This window comes from Megalops cyprinoides, chromosome 6, assembly GCF_013368585.1.
Source record: "Megalops cyprinoides isolate fMegCyp1 chromosome 6, fMegCyp1.pri, whole genome shotgun sequence".
Classification (NCBI taxonomy): Eukaryota; Metazoa; Chordata; class Actinopteri; order Elopiformes; family Megalopidae; genus Megalops; species Megalops cyprinoides.
Window position 1 is genome coordinate 12599223 of NC_050588.1, and position 15822 is coordinate 12615044.

At 44.6% G+C, this 15822-nt stretch overlaps 1 protein-coding gene across 2 annotated transcripts in view; it reads right to left on the reverse strand.

Moving 5' to 3' along the window:
- cdk18 (cyclin dependent kinase 18) overlaps nucleotides 1-15822 on the reverse strand; it is a 50789-nt gene continuing 34967 nt past the window's right edge. For both annotated transcript variants that reach the window (XM_036531191.1, XM_036531192.1), the window contains exons 4-16: nucleotides 15464-15589; nucleotides 14029-14085; nucleotides 12112-12226; nucleotides 11650-11744; nucleotides 11082-11144; nucleotides 9164-9287; nucleotides 8651-8771; nucleotides 6894-6991; nucleotides 4868-4973; nucleotides 3981-4023; nucleotides 2157-2247; nucleotides 1830-1907; nucleotides 1-1220 (exon numbers count right to left, since the gene is read on the reverse strand). In XM_036531191.1, the coding sequence (XP_036387084.1) occupies nucleotides 1186-1220; nucleotides 1830-1907; nucleotides 2157-2247; nucleotides 3981-4023; nucleotides 4868-4973; nucleotides 6894-6991; nucleotides 8651-8771; nucleotides 9164-9287; nucleotides 11082-11144; nucleotides 11650-11744; nucleotides 12112-12226; nucleotides 14029-14085; nucleotides 15464-15589 (1152 nt within the window). In that variant the 3' untranslated portion in view covers nucleotides 1-1185. The remainder of the gene's footprint in view (nucleotides 1221-1829; nucleotides 1908-2156; nucleotides 2248-3980; nucleotides 4024-4867; nucleotides 4974-6893; nucleotides 6992-8650; nucleotides 8772-9163; nucleotides 9288-11081; nucleotides 11145-11649; nucleotides 11745-12111; nucleotides 12227-14028; nucleotides 14086-15463; nucleotides 15590-15822) is intronic.

The window sequence follows — 15822 nt, forward strand, 5'->3', positions numbered from 1 at the left end:
ATAAACCCATTTTATTTTACTCGGAGGTACATCTTATACTTATATATTCTCTGTTCCCACATTATTGTCAGTGTTGCCAGTACATTGAAATGCACTTTTAGACAACTGCTTGGCTTGGTTTAATGCAAAAGGAATTAAGGATAGGAGTTGGTGGTGTCTGCATTCAGTTGTAGGGATGTTCCATAGTACTCTTGGTGTTTAGTTTGTGGGACCTGCTCTCAATACAGAAAAAGGATTTCAAAAATAATTATGATTTACACTCCACTGAGTTATCTTCTGTCTCTGCTGTGAAGCAAATAGGCTATGTATACTTGGCCTAGATGGATGAGGTTATTAAAAAATGTTGTCAGACAGAGTTCAGTGTTTTGGTTTTAATTTTGCAGGTTTGAAAACTTTTTTCCTGAGACCTGATCTGTTAATTTTATAGCTATTTTTCAAAAGGCAAAACATGAACATACGTACTGAGAACAAAAATATATTATGCATCTGAAAATACATTATAATTATGAGGACCCCCACTGATTTATCTCACAAATTCACACCCAGATTAACTATAAAACTATAAAAATGTGAAACTTTTTCTCTCCATGAGTTATGGAGAACTGGTCATCTGAGAAAAAAAAACTAATGGCAAATAAGTGACACAGAATATAACAACAACAAAAACTACACACCAGCTGTGTTAGCATTGGTGCAACAGTCTGACAGACATATAAAGTAGTGGAGATTGGAGAACTCATGAATGCCAATGATAGGTTCGGATTGTTGGCAGGTTTTTGGAGATCTTGGGAATAGGGAAGGTGATGACTGGAAGAGATGATCATTCATCATGGTCGGTACCTTCAGCCAGACCAGCATCTCATAGGCAGACCTGGGGGGCTAGGTGGGTGGGGCTTGGCCAAGCAGGCAAAAAGATCCAGTGTTTGATTCCCTAGTGGGTTAAATTAAAACTATGTATGTGGTGGCAATAATTTAGAGCAAGAGAGGACCAGAGTCCACACCTACAGAGAGGCAGTGCAATCTCATCGTCACAGACCCTAGCCCCCAAAACGTGGGCTCACGTTTCTCCAGAAGAGTGCGGATGGAGGGGCCCACTTAAGGAGGTTCTCTACATCCAATTCTTTCTTCACATGATTTGTTCTGCAGGAACAGAGCCTTCGTGCCCTTTGCTACATCCCGCGAGCTTTAGAATATGCTCTGTCGCCGGTTCTTGCCTCGGGCTGAGTATGAGAGAAGAGGAGAAGCATGCATTTTAATATTCATATCTCTTCACTGGAGCTATGCATAATTCCAGGCACTACAAAACTGCAAGTGGCAAAGCCTGAGATTTTAAAGTGTGAATGTTGGCAGGCTGACCCTCTGCTTTGATGTGGTTATAGCTGGAATAATTGCATAGTGAAATCTGAGGCTGTTAGGAGTTCAGGGTATGTGGTTTTTGTTGACAGACTTAGTTGCCTGAAGAGGAACACATTCAATTGCAGTTTGCTTGGAATATTAACCCGCTACTCAGTGAGCTACAGCACAAAGCCCTGCTGGAGAATGGATAAATATTTCTTCAGTGCTCTACTTACGTCATTAATTGGATCATTGATTTGTTTAGAGGATTCTCTCATCCAAACAGGCATGCATATCTTACAGTTTACATGCTATCCACCTGCAGTACACTGATGGATGTTTTCTGAAGCAATTCATGCTAGATGCCTTGCTATAGGGTACAACAGCAGTGCCCCTACCTGAGATTTGAACATATGACCGTCTGGTTGCAGGCCCAGTATCTAAAACTCCACGGCATATGGCCGTTATTATTGTAGGGGTAAGCAGTAGCATACCTGCTTGCTGAAATACGGAACTCCTGTGGCCTGGGTCCTTCTGCAACTGCACCTCTCTGAGGGAGAACACTGAGGCGGCTGGGTGCACAGGGACAAACGCAAGCCGTCATTGATGATATATGAACAAAGAACACAATGTACTGGGTACTTTTCCTGCTTAAAAATATTCAGTGTGTGTGTGTGTGTGTATATATATATACATATATATATATATATATATATATATATGTATACAGTATATGGGGTATGCACAGACAAACATAAATACGTACATAATATGGAAGTAATAACACTGGCACGGCTGAGATGATTCTGTCACACACTTACTGTCAGGTAGTGAGTGGATGGTCTCCCCCAAGCTCTTGAAATATGAATGTCTCAAAGAAGCTTCTGCAGAGATCCTCTCTCTGGTGTCATACTGGATGTAACAAGATTTCACGAATGAAAGAAAGAAAGTTATATCTAAAGCTTTTCAAACTACTTATGTGTGAGTGTCTGTGTGCACGTGTCTGTGCCTGTGCTCCTGTTTGTGTGTGTGTGTGAGTGTGTGAGTGTGTGTGTGTGTGTGTGTGTGTGCTTGTGTGTCTGTGCCCATGTGTCTGTGCTCTTATGCATGCAGTCCCACAGCAATCTTTTCAAAGGTAGATAAACATCCCCAGTTCTGGTCTTGGAGAGCTACAATATCACCATGGTCTCTGTAACGGAATAATCTTACCTCAACCTAATACCACTGAGAATATTACAGATTCAGAGAGCAGAAAAATGGATCTGATCTAAGACAAGAGCCCCCCCCTTCTTTGGAACAATTCACTTTTTGAGAACCACCTCCAGAATTTCCGTGGGTTTCTGACAGCACAGCAGGGCACGTGACTCGTTATCGAGGGCGCGGGCGAAAACCAGATTAGAGCGGCTGATTAAACGCGAACCCCCCTCTCAAGATGTCTCATCGCTGCCTCATTAAAGGCTCCGTCGTCCGCGATCCACCAGCGAATGCCCCGCTCAGCCACCTCGCCGGTCGCTTCATCATCGTGACAGATCGTTCCCGCGCACGGGGGGCCGCTGGCTCCCCGAATGCCGACCTGCCACACACCAGCCTGTCACACCTGCCTGCAGCCCATGCTGCGTAACGCTCTACAGTGTGTTTAATATATGGGCCTGAGGAAGACATCCGCATTATATACAGCCCTTGTGACCTGAGAATATGACACTGTCAGACAACGGGAGCCGTGGCGACGCTAGGCATTCTGCTCGTGTTATTGCACTGGCGGCGGTACAGAAACGCTTCCTGCTTTAGACTCCTCAGAGCGGTGACCTCGGCCTCTTCAGCTGCTCTGGGGTGGGGACGCCTAATGATGCCAATCTGTGTTTCAGCCACAGCGTTGCGAGCAGGAGCCCGCCATAAGGCTCCAACACTCGTACCCTGGTCATTAAACGGATATACGGTCCGAGGAGAGTGGAGGGGCTGTTGACCGGAGATGGCACGCTCATTAAGTAGTGTCCCTGCTGTCAGTCCAAGGGGGCTGCTGTTCGGCCGCATTATGGAGCCATGGAAACGCGGCTCGGGGGGCCTGCTGGTGCTGACAGGTGCATGCTGCATCTTAATTTCATCCACAGGTTTGCACCACGAGCTTAAAGTTGCAGCCTGGCTTTGAAAGAGGACAGGTCATCTTTTCAATGGTGTGTGTGCGCGTGTGTGTGCGCATTCAGAACCACAGTGGAATGCAGCACTGCTGTCAAGTGAGGAAATTGTGTCTTTGTGTGTGTTTACTCAAGATGCAGAATGCTCTCCTTGGTGTCAAACCAGCTTAAAATAAGTGTTTTGGCTTAAATTGCTGTGAATCCCTGGCAAACACACTTTTATGCACGCCGTATCTGTTTCCCTTCTGGAGTGCCATCTGATCCACGCTGATAAGATGCTATCAGCGAGGCCTGTGCAGATGTTGTTCAGTCATTAGCAGCCTAGGCTGGTTTGGATAATGTGGGCTGGAACAGGCGTAACACCCATGTTTATATATTTCGATTCTAGAGCAGACAGTGCAGGCATCTGCTTTTTTCGCGGCTGTGAGGTCATGGTTCAGCATGTAATTAACTGTGCATTTAAAATTTGGCATTTTATTAGCTGTGATACTGTAAAATTGGTAAGACTCCTACCAGAAGTAGACTTGACAGGAGGTCCATTCCCTCTGTGTCTAATCTGAAAACCAAAGAAAAACAACCTGTATAGTCTCTCATTGAACAGCAAACAAAAAACAACCACAGTGGAATAGAAACTATTGCATATAATAATAGCATTGTTCAGTGCGTTGCACTCTTTTCCCACTAGAGGGCATGTGTGTCATAAAAACTAACAACTGCAGCAAAAAAAGAGTTGTTTTTCCTGGCCTAGTTTTCACTGGTTTTCATCCCTGGCTGTGGTGCTGTAAGGCACACGTACTTCTTCTGAGAAATGATGTGAGTGTGACATTTTTCTGAAACACTGAAATTTGGCATTAACAGTTCACAATCTGACTCATCTCCATGCTTGTTTCACTTCACCCCCTAAAACAACAGGTCCAATACCTGCAGCTGAGGTATTGGACTGCTTGTTAGAATGGATTGTGCTGCTTACCAAATTGTTTTTGGGGAGAGATCTTTATTCAACCACCAGTTGCAAAACATATTATGCACTCAAATTAAGCAGTTATTTATCCATCCATCAACACCTTCCTCCTGCCATCTGTCACCTGCCATGCTGGTCGGGTGACACAGCTCTGCTTGAGCTGAAATTCAAGCTTACTGTATCAAATCCACAAAGTGTAGTGCAAAACTCAGTCCTTAAGCTATTTGTCCTGCTCTCACTCTAACGCCCACAGAACATCAAACCACAAGGTTTTTTGAAAGTTTTTTTTCAAAGACATGTTGTGCTTTTGCAATAATTTTGCATTACACAATATGTTTTTAACTGTAATCCTGCTGGAGATCTGCCATCTGCTGTCTTCATTGCATCAATTCATGACCCACGGTCCAGTGCAAGCAATGAGAGGGTGAGTCTGCATTACCTGGGAACGTGGTTTATTAGCGGCTGAGCTCTGTACTGGGGGAAGAGGTATGATCTGAACTCCTCATTGGCCGTAATCCCAGGCCAGGTCTCTTCATTTGGAGTGCCTGGGAAGAGAAGTGGATGGACGTGTGTTAATGAGAGAGTTAATTTCCCTGTATTCTTTTTCTAAACCTACAGTCCAATAAAGTACTGGCTACATAGGTACTTCACTAACCTCCCCACTCACTTGAGGTGGAAGGTTACCTGCAGTGGGAGGAGTTTAGAAATAAGGGATGGTAGGGGATGGGAGGGGCCTGGGAAGTATAGGCCATGTCAGTGAAGAAGCGATGCAATTGTACAAATTACTGTAACATCAATAATGCATTGGGAAAATGAGTTGACTGAAATGTACGGTAATTATGCAAAACACTATTATAATAATGATCACAATCAAATAGGCAATTATAGTCAGAGAGAAAGATGTTTGGCACTGTGCTTGACGCAGAGGAGCACGCATTGAAAAACACTGCATATGCGCACAGAAAGTAAACATGTCTCAGCTACAGTGCGTATGGTGTTTACCGCGGTAAACGAACAGGCTGTGTGTGAGTGCGAGGATCTGTACGTGTTAAAAAGATGAGAACAGGAGACAACTGCTAATTGAGAGGCATGTTGTCCTCATGGGGGCAGCCAGAAGAAGCCCTTTGGAAAATGGATTCGCCCCTGCGATTCCGGTTCAGTCGGATCGATACGGGCCGAGTTCAGTGAGCGACCAGCGACCGGCTGGGTTAGGCGTGATGAACGGAGCTGGCCTTGTGACCCCGCCTCTCCAAGCTGTTTGCGGCCTGGTTATGTAAGAGTGACCGGGTGACGAAGTGTGGCTGACGGTGTGACAGTGTTGTGGGTCATCCAGAGGACACAGGAGTTCAGAGAGACTGGGGCCAAGTGTGAAACTCTGGAGGAGATCTGTTTGGATGAAGGGCAGTGACAAATTAACATCTGTCAGCCCATTCTCACTTCCTCCCCTGCAGGCAGAAGGCTGACTTATAATCAGACCTTTGCATAATTCCTCCCCTTTTAAACCCAGTGACTTCTTTTCCAAAGGACTTCTTCTGTTGAATATAAACTATTCTCCTGTTAGAAGTGTTATGTATGGAGATACTGCATTTCCTTCCTCTCTGGCCAGATATGTGACATAGAGTGAGTGGGTCTGTATTTATGTAAATCTGTCTGTTTCTCTGTAGCTGGCTAATCCTGTGTTGAGCTGCAGCCAAACCACACAGGCACCGGACACGAGGCTGGACTGAACCCTAGACAGGGTATGAGTCCACTGCAGAGTGAACGCACGTGTGAGCATGTATACGCACACACGCGCACACACACACACATACAGAGCGAACCAGTGCAATCCAGAACAGCATTTTAAACTGCATGAGGAAGTGGGAGTACCTGGATAAAACTCATGTTAATTCTGTGAGAACATGCAAAAACACACAGAGCCAGATTCGAACCCAAGGCCCTGGAGCTATGCCAATGCTCTGTCCTATTTTATGTAACTGCTGCAATATAAGTCTAAGTGCTATTTTTCAACATGGTCATTTTAAGCAGCAGTGTATTAATTCAGGGCATGACTTTGGGAGATCATATGGCCCTATTTATTTAGTCATCCATGAGTGTTTCCTTATAAAAGTGAACAGAACTGGGCTACTTCCTCTCAAATCCTACATAGCTTCCAGAGACCATATTTTACTCGCCCATTTTCCATGCAGGATACAGGTCAGATATGAAACTAGGACAACTATTTTAGCTTGATGGTGAAGACTTTCCTAGATACACCCTTGACAGCAAAGGGTGATGGTTAGTTGTTTTTAGCACCCAAAAAAGTATATTTAGAATGCCTTTGAAAATGTGTTACAGTTCTGTTGTAGGTCCCAGAGAAATTGGTTATGCATTGTCAAGCACACCGTGCTGGTTTTTCGCCATTGGCTGCTACGGGGGCAGTGGCAGTGGCAGTGGCATCGATGTGACCCCACTGCTGGTCTTACCCATGAGCCGAAAGATGAGGTGAAGCTCCTCTTTCACCGTGGACCCTGGGAACATGGGCCGCCCCGTTGCCATTTCGAAGAGAATGCACCCCACTCCCCTAGAAGCAAGACCAGAGAAGCTTTCAGGTCAGGGTAATGCGATGCCCAGCAATGCATCCGTGGAAGCAACTGTTGAGCTCTTCCACACGCAAATGCAGCCTTCTGTGGTTGTGCTTTCTCTGTTGCAAAAAAGGCCAGACACCTCAAACAAGACCAGAAGCACAGAGGGGGGTGAAACGATGAAGAAAAATGACATGTTTGTAATGAAGCTGTAGAGAAAGGGGCGTTTACTCAAGCAGTGTTTTAATTAGGCTCATGGTGAATCTCTGAGCACCATGATTGAGGGGCTTGCGTCAGCACTGAGAATAATGATTTCTGTGATTAAAGCTTGTCTTCAGCAGTAAGGGATTGGTTCTTATTAATGACAAACGGGTCATGCAACTAGAGGTGTGAGATGGAGTGAAAGCTTATTTTAGTCCTGGCTAAATGGACTATTTCCTCAACCTGAAGCTTTCCTGCAGGTATACTTGTCTGACTGACAGGAATGGTGTTTGTTTTATGGTAAATCTGAGCCACTTCTCTCCAAGACATTACCACTTATATAATACACAAACCAAACACCACACACACACACACACACATACACAAACACACACACACACACACACACACACACACACACACACACACACACACACATATCCACTCAGTGTCTCTGCGTTTGAAAGCTGGTATTGTGTGTCTGGAAGTGTGTCCTGCTTATTTCAGAATGTTTTATCACACAGTGAGGTAATACATTTACAAAAGCTCTGTTGTTGGATAAACATTTATAGGGTAGTGTTTGGAGGTAATTACTCTAACTACGTGATCTTCCAAACATAGGAAAGGTCAGGATGCATTAAAAAAAAAAAAGAGAAAACATGTCTGGTACAGCAACCCATACTGCATTTACTGTTAATAGGGAAACACCTCCATCCATGAAATCAGTTGTATGGTTCCAGTCCAGGAATGTTCACTAACACTACACTAACAGCATATAGTGTAATGTTCCCTAAAAGTTTTGGGATCTGTAACAGGTATGTTGCATTACATGTGATCCTTTGACATGGACAATGGTTTACAGTGGTGGGCCCACAAGGTCACTGCTGGGATAGCAATGCAGAATTATGGAGGGTTACACTACATGTAAGACCACTATGGTCTTTGCTCTGCCATATGCAACTAGAGTGGAATATTTTGAAAGCTAAAATTGATTCTACAAAAAAAGCCCTGCTCGCAGATAAACAACTTAAATAAAAATGACTTAGCTTTGCGCTACCCCCTGTTGTGACCTGCTTCTCAGCAAAGGAACAGCATTGTAACCTGCTGCAGAGCTGACTGAAATAGCCTGCTCGGGAAACCTATTCAGGTCAGTCAGGAGAGACTTCATGACAAAATGCCTGTTTGTTCATTGATTTGTTTGAGTGTTCAGCATAATAGGTGACCTAAAAAAGCCCCACAAAGAACAGACTACAAAGCAGTGCTGACAGGTTCAATTGGATTCGGCAGTGTTTGGGTGTGGAATCCTACCTGGAGCCCAGGAGGGTGATAGACATGTGGTAAGTACTGCCTGTCGGGGTCTAATACTCTGGAGGCCAGGAGTATGTCAGAGAATACTCACCACATGTCTATGGGGGTGTGATACGCTGGAGTTCAGGAGTGTGTCAGAGAATACTCACCACATGTCTATGGGTGTGGAATACTCGGTCGAGCCCAGGAGAACATCAGGAGGCCGATACCATAGTGTCACCACTTCGTTGGAGTAAGTCTTTGTGGGAACTGATTTGGCCCTGGCCAAACCTAAAGAAGAAGGCAGACATGTTGTACCTTTCAGTGTTTGATTTTGTCATGAGATAGACAGTTTGAGGGGGAATGGAGGGGGTATTTTACTATATGCTTTTATTTCCATATAGTAAAATAATTGTAACTCTGACACTAATATTAACACTAATATTAGTTTACCTCCTCAGGTAGATGATAAAAATTAACGCTATTTTCCTTTGTCAAATCGATGGGATCAAAATGTCTTTCAGACATAAATGTACTTGAATGTAGGTGTTGACATCACTAAGCCCCTAAGAAAGAGCTAGTGGCTTTGCGGGTGGGCGGAGACAAACGAGCGCTGCCAGGGAACGGAGTGTTCGCCTCTCCGGAAGACTCCCGGGGGTAGGTCACGCGCGGCGAGCTCTCACCGAAGTCAGCCAGCTTGAGCTCGCCCTTGTCGTTGATGAGCAGGTTCTGGGGCTTCAGGTCTCTGTGGAGGATCTTCCTCTTATGGCAGTAGGAGAGGCCCCGCAGCAGCTGGAACATGAAGATCTAGAGGAGGGGAGTGCAAAGAGCGAGAAAAGAGCACAAGGCTCCCACATGAGAACAAGCAACTGATGTCATATGTTTAATGCTATGTATGTATGTATATATGTGTATGTAGATATGTATATATAGATTTTTTTCAAGGACATCAGAATAGCATGTACTAAAAAGCAGTATATAATGTATATAATATACACATATATGCATACAATATGTGTGTGTGCATGTGGAGCTATAAGGGATATTTATTCAAACCCCTCCTTAAAATTGCACTCAAATTAAACAATATTTAATGCTAGTGCAATGCTAGTATGATGAAATTATAACATTTTAAAATATGTAAGCAGAAAAGATCCAACATGTATTTTTTCTGTTATGTCATGTTTTTTTTCTTAGTTAATCGGGCCTGGAAATAACTACGGAGGGCACTGCATATGTGGGTGTCTGTTTCTTTGGCAGCATTTATCAAGATTTGTCATGAACAAAGGTGATTTGAACTGATATTGGATCGGAGGATGCACATTGTCGGCTGTTAATTTGAAAAGCTCTGTATCTACCTTGCTAGTATCACTGTGAAAAGCCCCAGAGGGGCGAGCTTGTAATTGATCGTGGGAAAACTGTGAGATTATCGTTTTGAGGACATCAGAACACCATGTACTAGGTCTGGAAAGAGCAGTATCTAATGTGTCTTTGTTGTATCTGTATTCACGGTCGAAATTCAGCTCAGAATGTTCTAAATATTTTGTAATAAGCAAGAGCTCTTTTTTTAAAGCAAGTGCTTATTTCTGTTGCTGGGGATATCCGTGACTCTCCAAGTATCTGTCTGGCTGATAGTGCCCTTGTCTTTTCAAGGAACATTCCTTTTTTTCTTTAGCTCTGAAATGCGCTCTCTGCTTGTAACCGTGGAAACCATCGCCTTAATGGCTGGCAAAAAAAGGAGTGACAAAGCAATTTGTCAAGCAATGGGATACTGCGCCATTCAATCTTGATGGATTCATAATACTTTTGTGCACATTAAATTGATCATAGGGGTTTGTGAATAAGTCTTGAAAGTGCCTCTCGAGATGACTCAGAAAGTTGTAAAATCTTCGGCTGTTGCCCTGGAGCGTGGGAATCCTGTAGGCTTTGATTTTCTGAAAAAGTCTCAGTCGGTGTTTAACACTGAGGTATAACCTGCCTCACTAGGAACAAAATGACCTGCAGTTAATGTCAGTTCCGTGAGAATGAAGCACAGTCCTTAATGAAGAGCTAAGAAAAAGTAATGAGTGAAAGAATAAGGCAAACTGTTGGTAGCTAAATGCTGTGTAGTTCTTCTAGTATCTATATGTTGGACAACCACCTACTGAACCCAACAGTAGCCACGATAGATCTACAGGTTTATGGTTTCCGTTCCAACTCGGCATGTGATTGCGGGCGGCAGTGTAGCACAGTGATAAGGAGCAGGGCTTGTAACCAAGAGTTTGCTGGTTCGATTCCCTGCTGGGGCACTGCTGTTGTACCCGTGAGCAATTGCCTCAGTAAATATACCAGCGGTATAAATGGATAACATTTAAAAAAAAAAAACTCACTTTGGATCAGAATGTCTGCTAAATGACAAATGACAAAAATGACCAGAGCCTGTGATCAGACTGGAACTCAGATCCTGCGTAGCTCCAGGTGTCACTCAGGTCCAAGTTATAAAGGCATCTCCAAAACCCTTATGACTGTGGATCTCTGCCACAAGTGGACACCACTGCCCTGAGCAGGGCTTCGTTCCATTTCACCGGGGAGTGCGGACGCGCGTCCCAGATCTGTAATGACCTTGACGTTGTGCATGCTCATCAGATTCCCACAGTTGTCCAGGTACTGTTTCAAGTCACTGTCCTGTTCGAAAGAAAAAAATAAGACAAACACACCCGTGACGCTAAGTCAGTGACACCACCATTGACAAACAAAGGAGGGTGGGGTTAGGGGGGGAGGGTGTCAATCACACCTAATTAGCTTGCTGAAATTGGTTTGTGCTGCTGTGTTCGATTTTGTGCCGGGGATAGCTCGTTGCCCTTGTAATAGAAGTTTCAATGCCCCCCTCTGCGACAGCTCATCAGAGCCCCAGGGCAGCCCAGGCAACAAGTAATGGCACCCAGCTTTGCGTGAGGTTGTCTCCCTTCCCATAGGAATAACAGTGGATAAACATCATTAGGTTTATTGCTTCAGAGGAAGGGCTGGGCAAGGAAGACTTTGCACACATGACTGCCAGTCAACCCCCCCCATATACCGATGTGTGAAATATGACTGATCCTGGGTCAGTCTTTCTGTTCTCTGATTGATAGACCTTTGTGCCTGTCTTGCCCCTCTCCACAATTTTCCAAAAATATGAACCGGTCCTTACCAGATACTCGAAGACAAGGGTGAGGGAGCGATCGGTGTGGATGATGTCGTGCAGGGTTACAATGTTGGCATGCTTTAGGTTCTTTAGCAGCGACACTGGTGAGAAAAAGAGAGAGAGAGAGAGAGAGAGAGAGAGAGAGGGAGAGAAAGGGAGAGAGAGAGGACATGGAGGTTGCAGTTACTAAAACTGCAGTTACTTAGCCTCTCCATTTTGACAGGATTATGCCTCCTGAGTCCATCTTGTAGTTACACAACCCAAGGAGTAACAATTTGCATTCAGGCCAGCTGCAAAAGGTGTTTTTTTTTTTCCTTCATGAACACAAAATGAGCTTCCACGCTTTTCTGTCTTTCCCACTAGGTGGCAGCATAACTGCATGTTACATTGGCGCAGTAATGGAGCGGCAGAGTCTCGCACACTCAGGCTGCCCACCAGCCTTTTATTTCAAACGGAGCGGTGCGGTACCTTCCCGAATTGCCGTGCACGGCGCTCCTTCTTCGTGCTCCAGGCGAATCTCTTTCAGCGCCACCAGGTTCTCTGTGAGTTTGCTGCGACCTTTGAACACTGTGGCGTAGGTTCCCTAATGCAGAGGGAGAGGCGACAGGCAGCGGGAGAACGGCAGCTTCAGACATGCTAGACACTGTCGGGCTCGAAAGGCAAAGGGCTGCAGAGTGCGTTTAAAATGTTAAAAAAGGCCTTTGTAGAGAGACCCCTGCTGGAACCAAGGAATTAGGTTAAGGTACCGAGAACAAAGGCACAGCCTTTCGTTTTAGCCATTTATTGCAAGCACACGCTTCAGTAAAACTACACACTACGCTAAATCTACACAGAGGGCTACCCATTTATTCCCACTATTTTGTAATTAAGAGCACGTAATGTAATCGGTCAAGGTTACAAAAGACCCCCACTGTTTTATCTTCTAAGCAGTTTTTCTCCATTCATCAGTACAGATGAAGCTACATCTACATGATACATTATGCATTGACAGAATGTGTGTGTGTGTGTGTGTGTGTGTGTGTGTGTGTGTGTGTGGTTTGAGAGGGGAAGAGAGATGATGGGAAGCTAATTCACATTATCAGTCAGTTGTCATCTCGTTGCCCCTGGACACAGAGTCTATGACCTTCTGCGGGGGTCACCATCCAACTGTTTACTCCATCTGCCCGCTGGAGCCTGTCAGACGAGTGGCGAGAGCGTGCTATGCCCTAGCAGTGTCAGAGAAGGGCCAGACCAGACCCTACCAGAGTGGGACGGTACAGACTGCCTACTGAGAGCACTGGGTATGTGCACATCACACACCATGCATACACACGTGTTTGTGTGTGGGCCTGCAGCCTTGAAGGTGTGTGTGTGTGTGTGTGTGTATGTGTGTGTGTGCATGTGTGTGTTCATGTATGTATATGCTTGTGGACTGGCCTACAGCTGTGATAGCCAATGCTGTGACTTGAATATGTGTGTGTGTGTGTGAGAGAGAGAGAGAGAGAGAGAGAGAGAGAGAGAGTGTGTGTGTGTGAGGGCCTGCGTATTCTTGTTAAGCAGTGCTGTGAGCCATTTTGTGCCTGTGTCAGGCTTAACCTGCAGCTTTATAACCACCCTGTGCTTCCTCCTTATTGACTTTGAGTCTCAAATTTGTACAACGGTCTTGTTGTTCTCCCTGTTTAGTACACAAAGTGTACTGTGGTCACTGAATTAAACATAATGTGTTATGCAAGAAATGAAAAAAATGCATTACAATGATACAATCAAGGCTTCAGTCCTCACAATTGCAATCTAAACCTGGCTACAGAAGACAAGGTTTGTACAGAACACTTCTGTGCGGCCTATTAACGTTCTCTTCAGGCCCAGTGAATTCAACTATAGAATATTAAAGCGCTATTATGTTCATTGTGTCATGGAGAGTTTTATAGGATGTGATTTATAGAGTAGTTTTCCATATTGCATAAAGCCAGTGTGTATGGAACAGTATTGGCCAACACAAAAAGCCATGCTTACTGTAAACGCAGCCCTAATGGCTTACCCCTGCTCTCAGACAAGGCGAAATGAAATGTTTACATATGACCAGCGATATCAGGATCACAGTCTTATGGCTCCAAACAGTAGCTTTCAAACTAACAAAAATGCTATGTGTGTCAGAAATGGAGGAGGGAAAAAACAAGTATAACAAGCATAAGCTTAATGCTTATTTGCTGCTTCAAATTAAGGATATTATCCAGTGCTGTTAGATTGAATCTGGGTGGTAGTGTCTGTTTTTCTCTCATCCTTGTGTCTGCACACCGCCATCATGTGCATTTGGGAGAGGGAGGCCAGAGAAGGAGACAACGGCAAAAAGCCAGCAGTGGGAATAAAGGTGACAGGCAGGTATAAGAGTCACAAAGTGCCACTCACCTCCCCTAGCTTGCCCAGCTTTACGTAGGTCTCCAGCTTCCCGAAGCCAATATCAGACTACAGAGAGAAGAGAAAAACAAAGCAAAACAAATCAACATCCACTAGAGGCACGGGGACCGAGAGTGAACACATACATCACTGCAAATGCAATGACTGTGTTACTGATGCCAGGAGCAGAGCATTATGTGCAATTTAACACTCGTAAAGTGCCACACAGATGCTAAAGCGCCTCGGAAAGGCATCCCGATTTGTCAACAGTTTGTACCAAGTCTACAACATATGAGCACTTCGAAAACACATCAGATCAGCTCTGTAGAACCAGACGTGTGTTTTAAATAGATGAGAAACAGAAAATGGGTTACAAATATGATGAAAAAGCAGATGGTTCATGATGGCTGGTTTGATTGCATCCAAAAAGTGCACAGAAACAAACGAGTATAAAACCCTATTGCGAAATATGACATACAGGTGTTGCTTCATATAATAAATAAAAGAATACAGATAATTATTTGTATATAATATATAGGAGATACATGAAAGGATAACCAAGCAATCCACAATGTCATTTTAAATTTGTTTTATCGAAAATAAGTCATACAGGCACAAAGGATATTGATATGGTGCTAATCTGAGATTCCTGCTAGATATGAAGGCCAAACTAAAAGAGAAATAAAAATAAAAAAATAAGACTGAAAATTATAGAGCAACAATTGTACAAACAAGCTTTGTATGTATTATTTGGTGTTCTTGCCAGGTACAGATTCTAGATTTAATGAAAAAAATGTTCATTGGGGAGCACGTCTGAATCAAACTGGTTATAAACTCTCCTTTAAACACTGCTAGGACTGGCATGGATGCTGATTTATTGGGTTGTGGTCAATCCAATTTCTCAGTGGCTTCATTTCTCTAATCGTTTAATTGGCTGTACTGTGAAACAGAGGTTTGAGAAAATCTCTGCTTTTTTTTTGAGAAATGCTGTACTAACTGGATGACAACCACTAATGCCCTTTCAATTAAATTGCCATAGATCTAACTCCTTCCTCAAAAGTGACCTTGTTTCTCGAGTATGATGGAGTATTTCATCAAGAAACGATCCCTTAAATGCTTCATGTGAGAAAGGAAGGATAACTTCTTGTTGAACAGAAATGAATTTGGATCCCTTGGGACAGAAGTCCACCGCTGTTGGGAAGAGCAGCTGCTGGCCCCATCTGGAGACAGAGCGTTACGTTATTTTCACTGTTTCATGTAAATATGTTCAATGCACATCCATTCACACAGCTGGGTATGGCCTGAAGCACTTTGCTTGAGGACAACATGCTGGAATCCCTGCTTGGGATTTGAACCTGCAACCCTCTGATTTGCAAACCAACCCCCCCACCCACCCCCCCCAACTGCTTCTCCACGCTGCCACCTACAGCCGAGGGTGAGAACTGACCAGGGAGGCCCTCCTGGACATCCTGCTGAGCGGCTTGGAGGGGGGCGGGCTCTCCAGCTGCAGCTTCTTCAGGAACTCCGGCGGGAGGCGGATGTCCATCGGCAGGGACATGCGCTTGCTGACGTCCTGTGGCACAGACACGGGGAGAGAGAGACGGACAAACGGAAGGCCGTCAGACAGCCGTCCAAGTCCGGAGATGTGGAACGGAGACAGAAAAGGTGCAGCCACTGACCCTGCAGGCACAATATGATAGAGAGGTATGCAAAGGAACACACAGCAGTGAGCCTTCTCTGTGGCCAGGTAGCTCCAAAGGCATTCTCAAAGTAGCGTCAACTAGTTCTCATCGAGCAGCAGGAGTC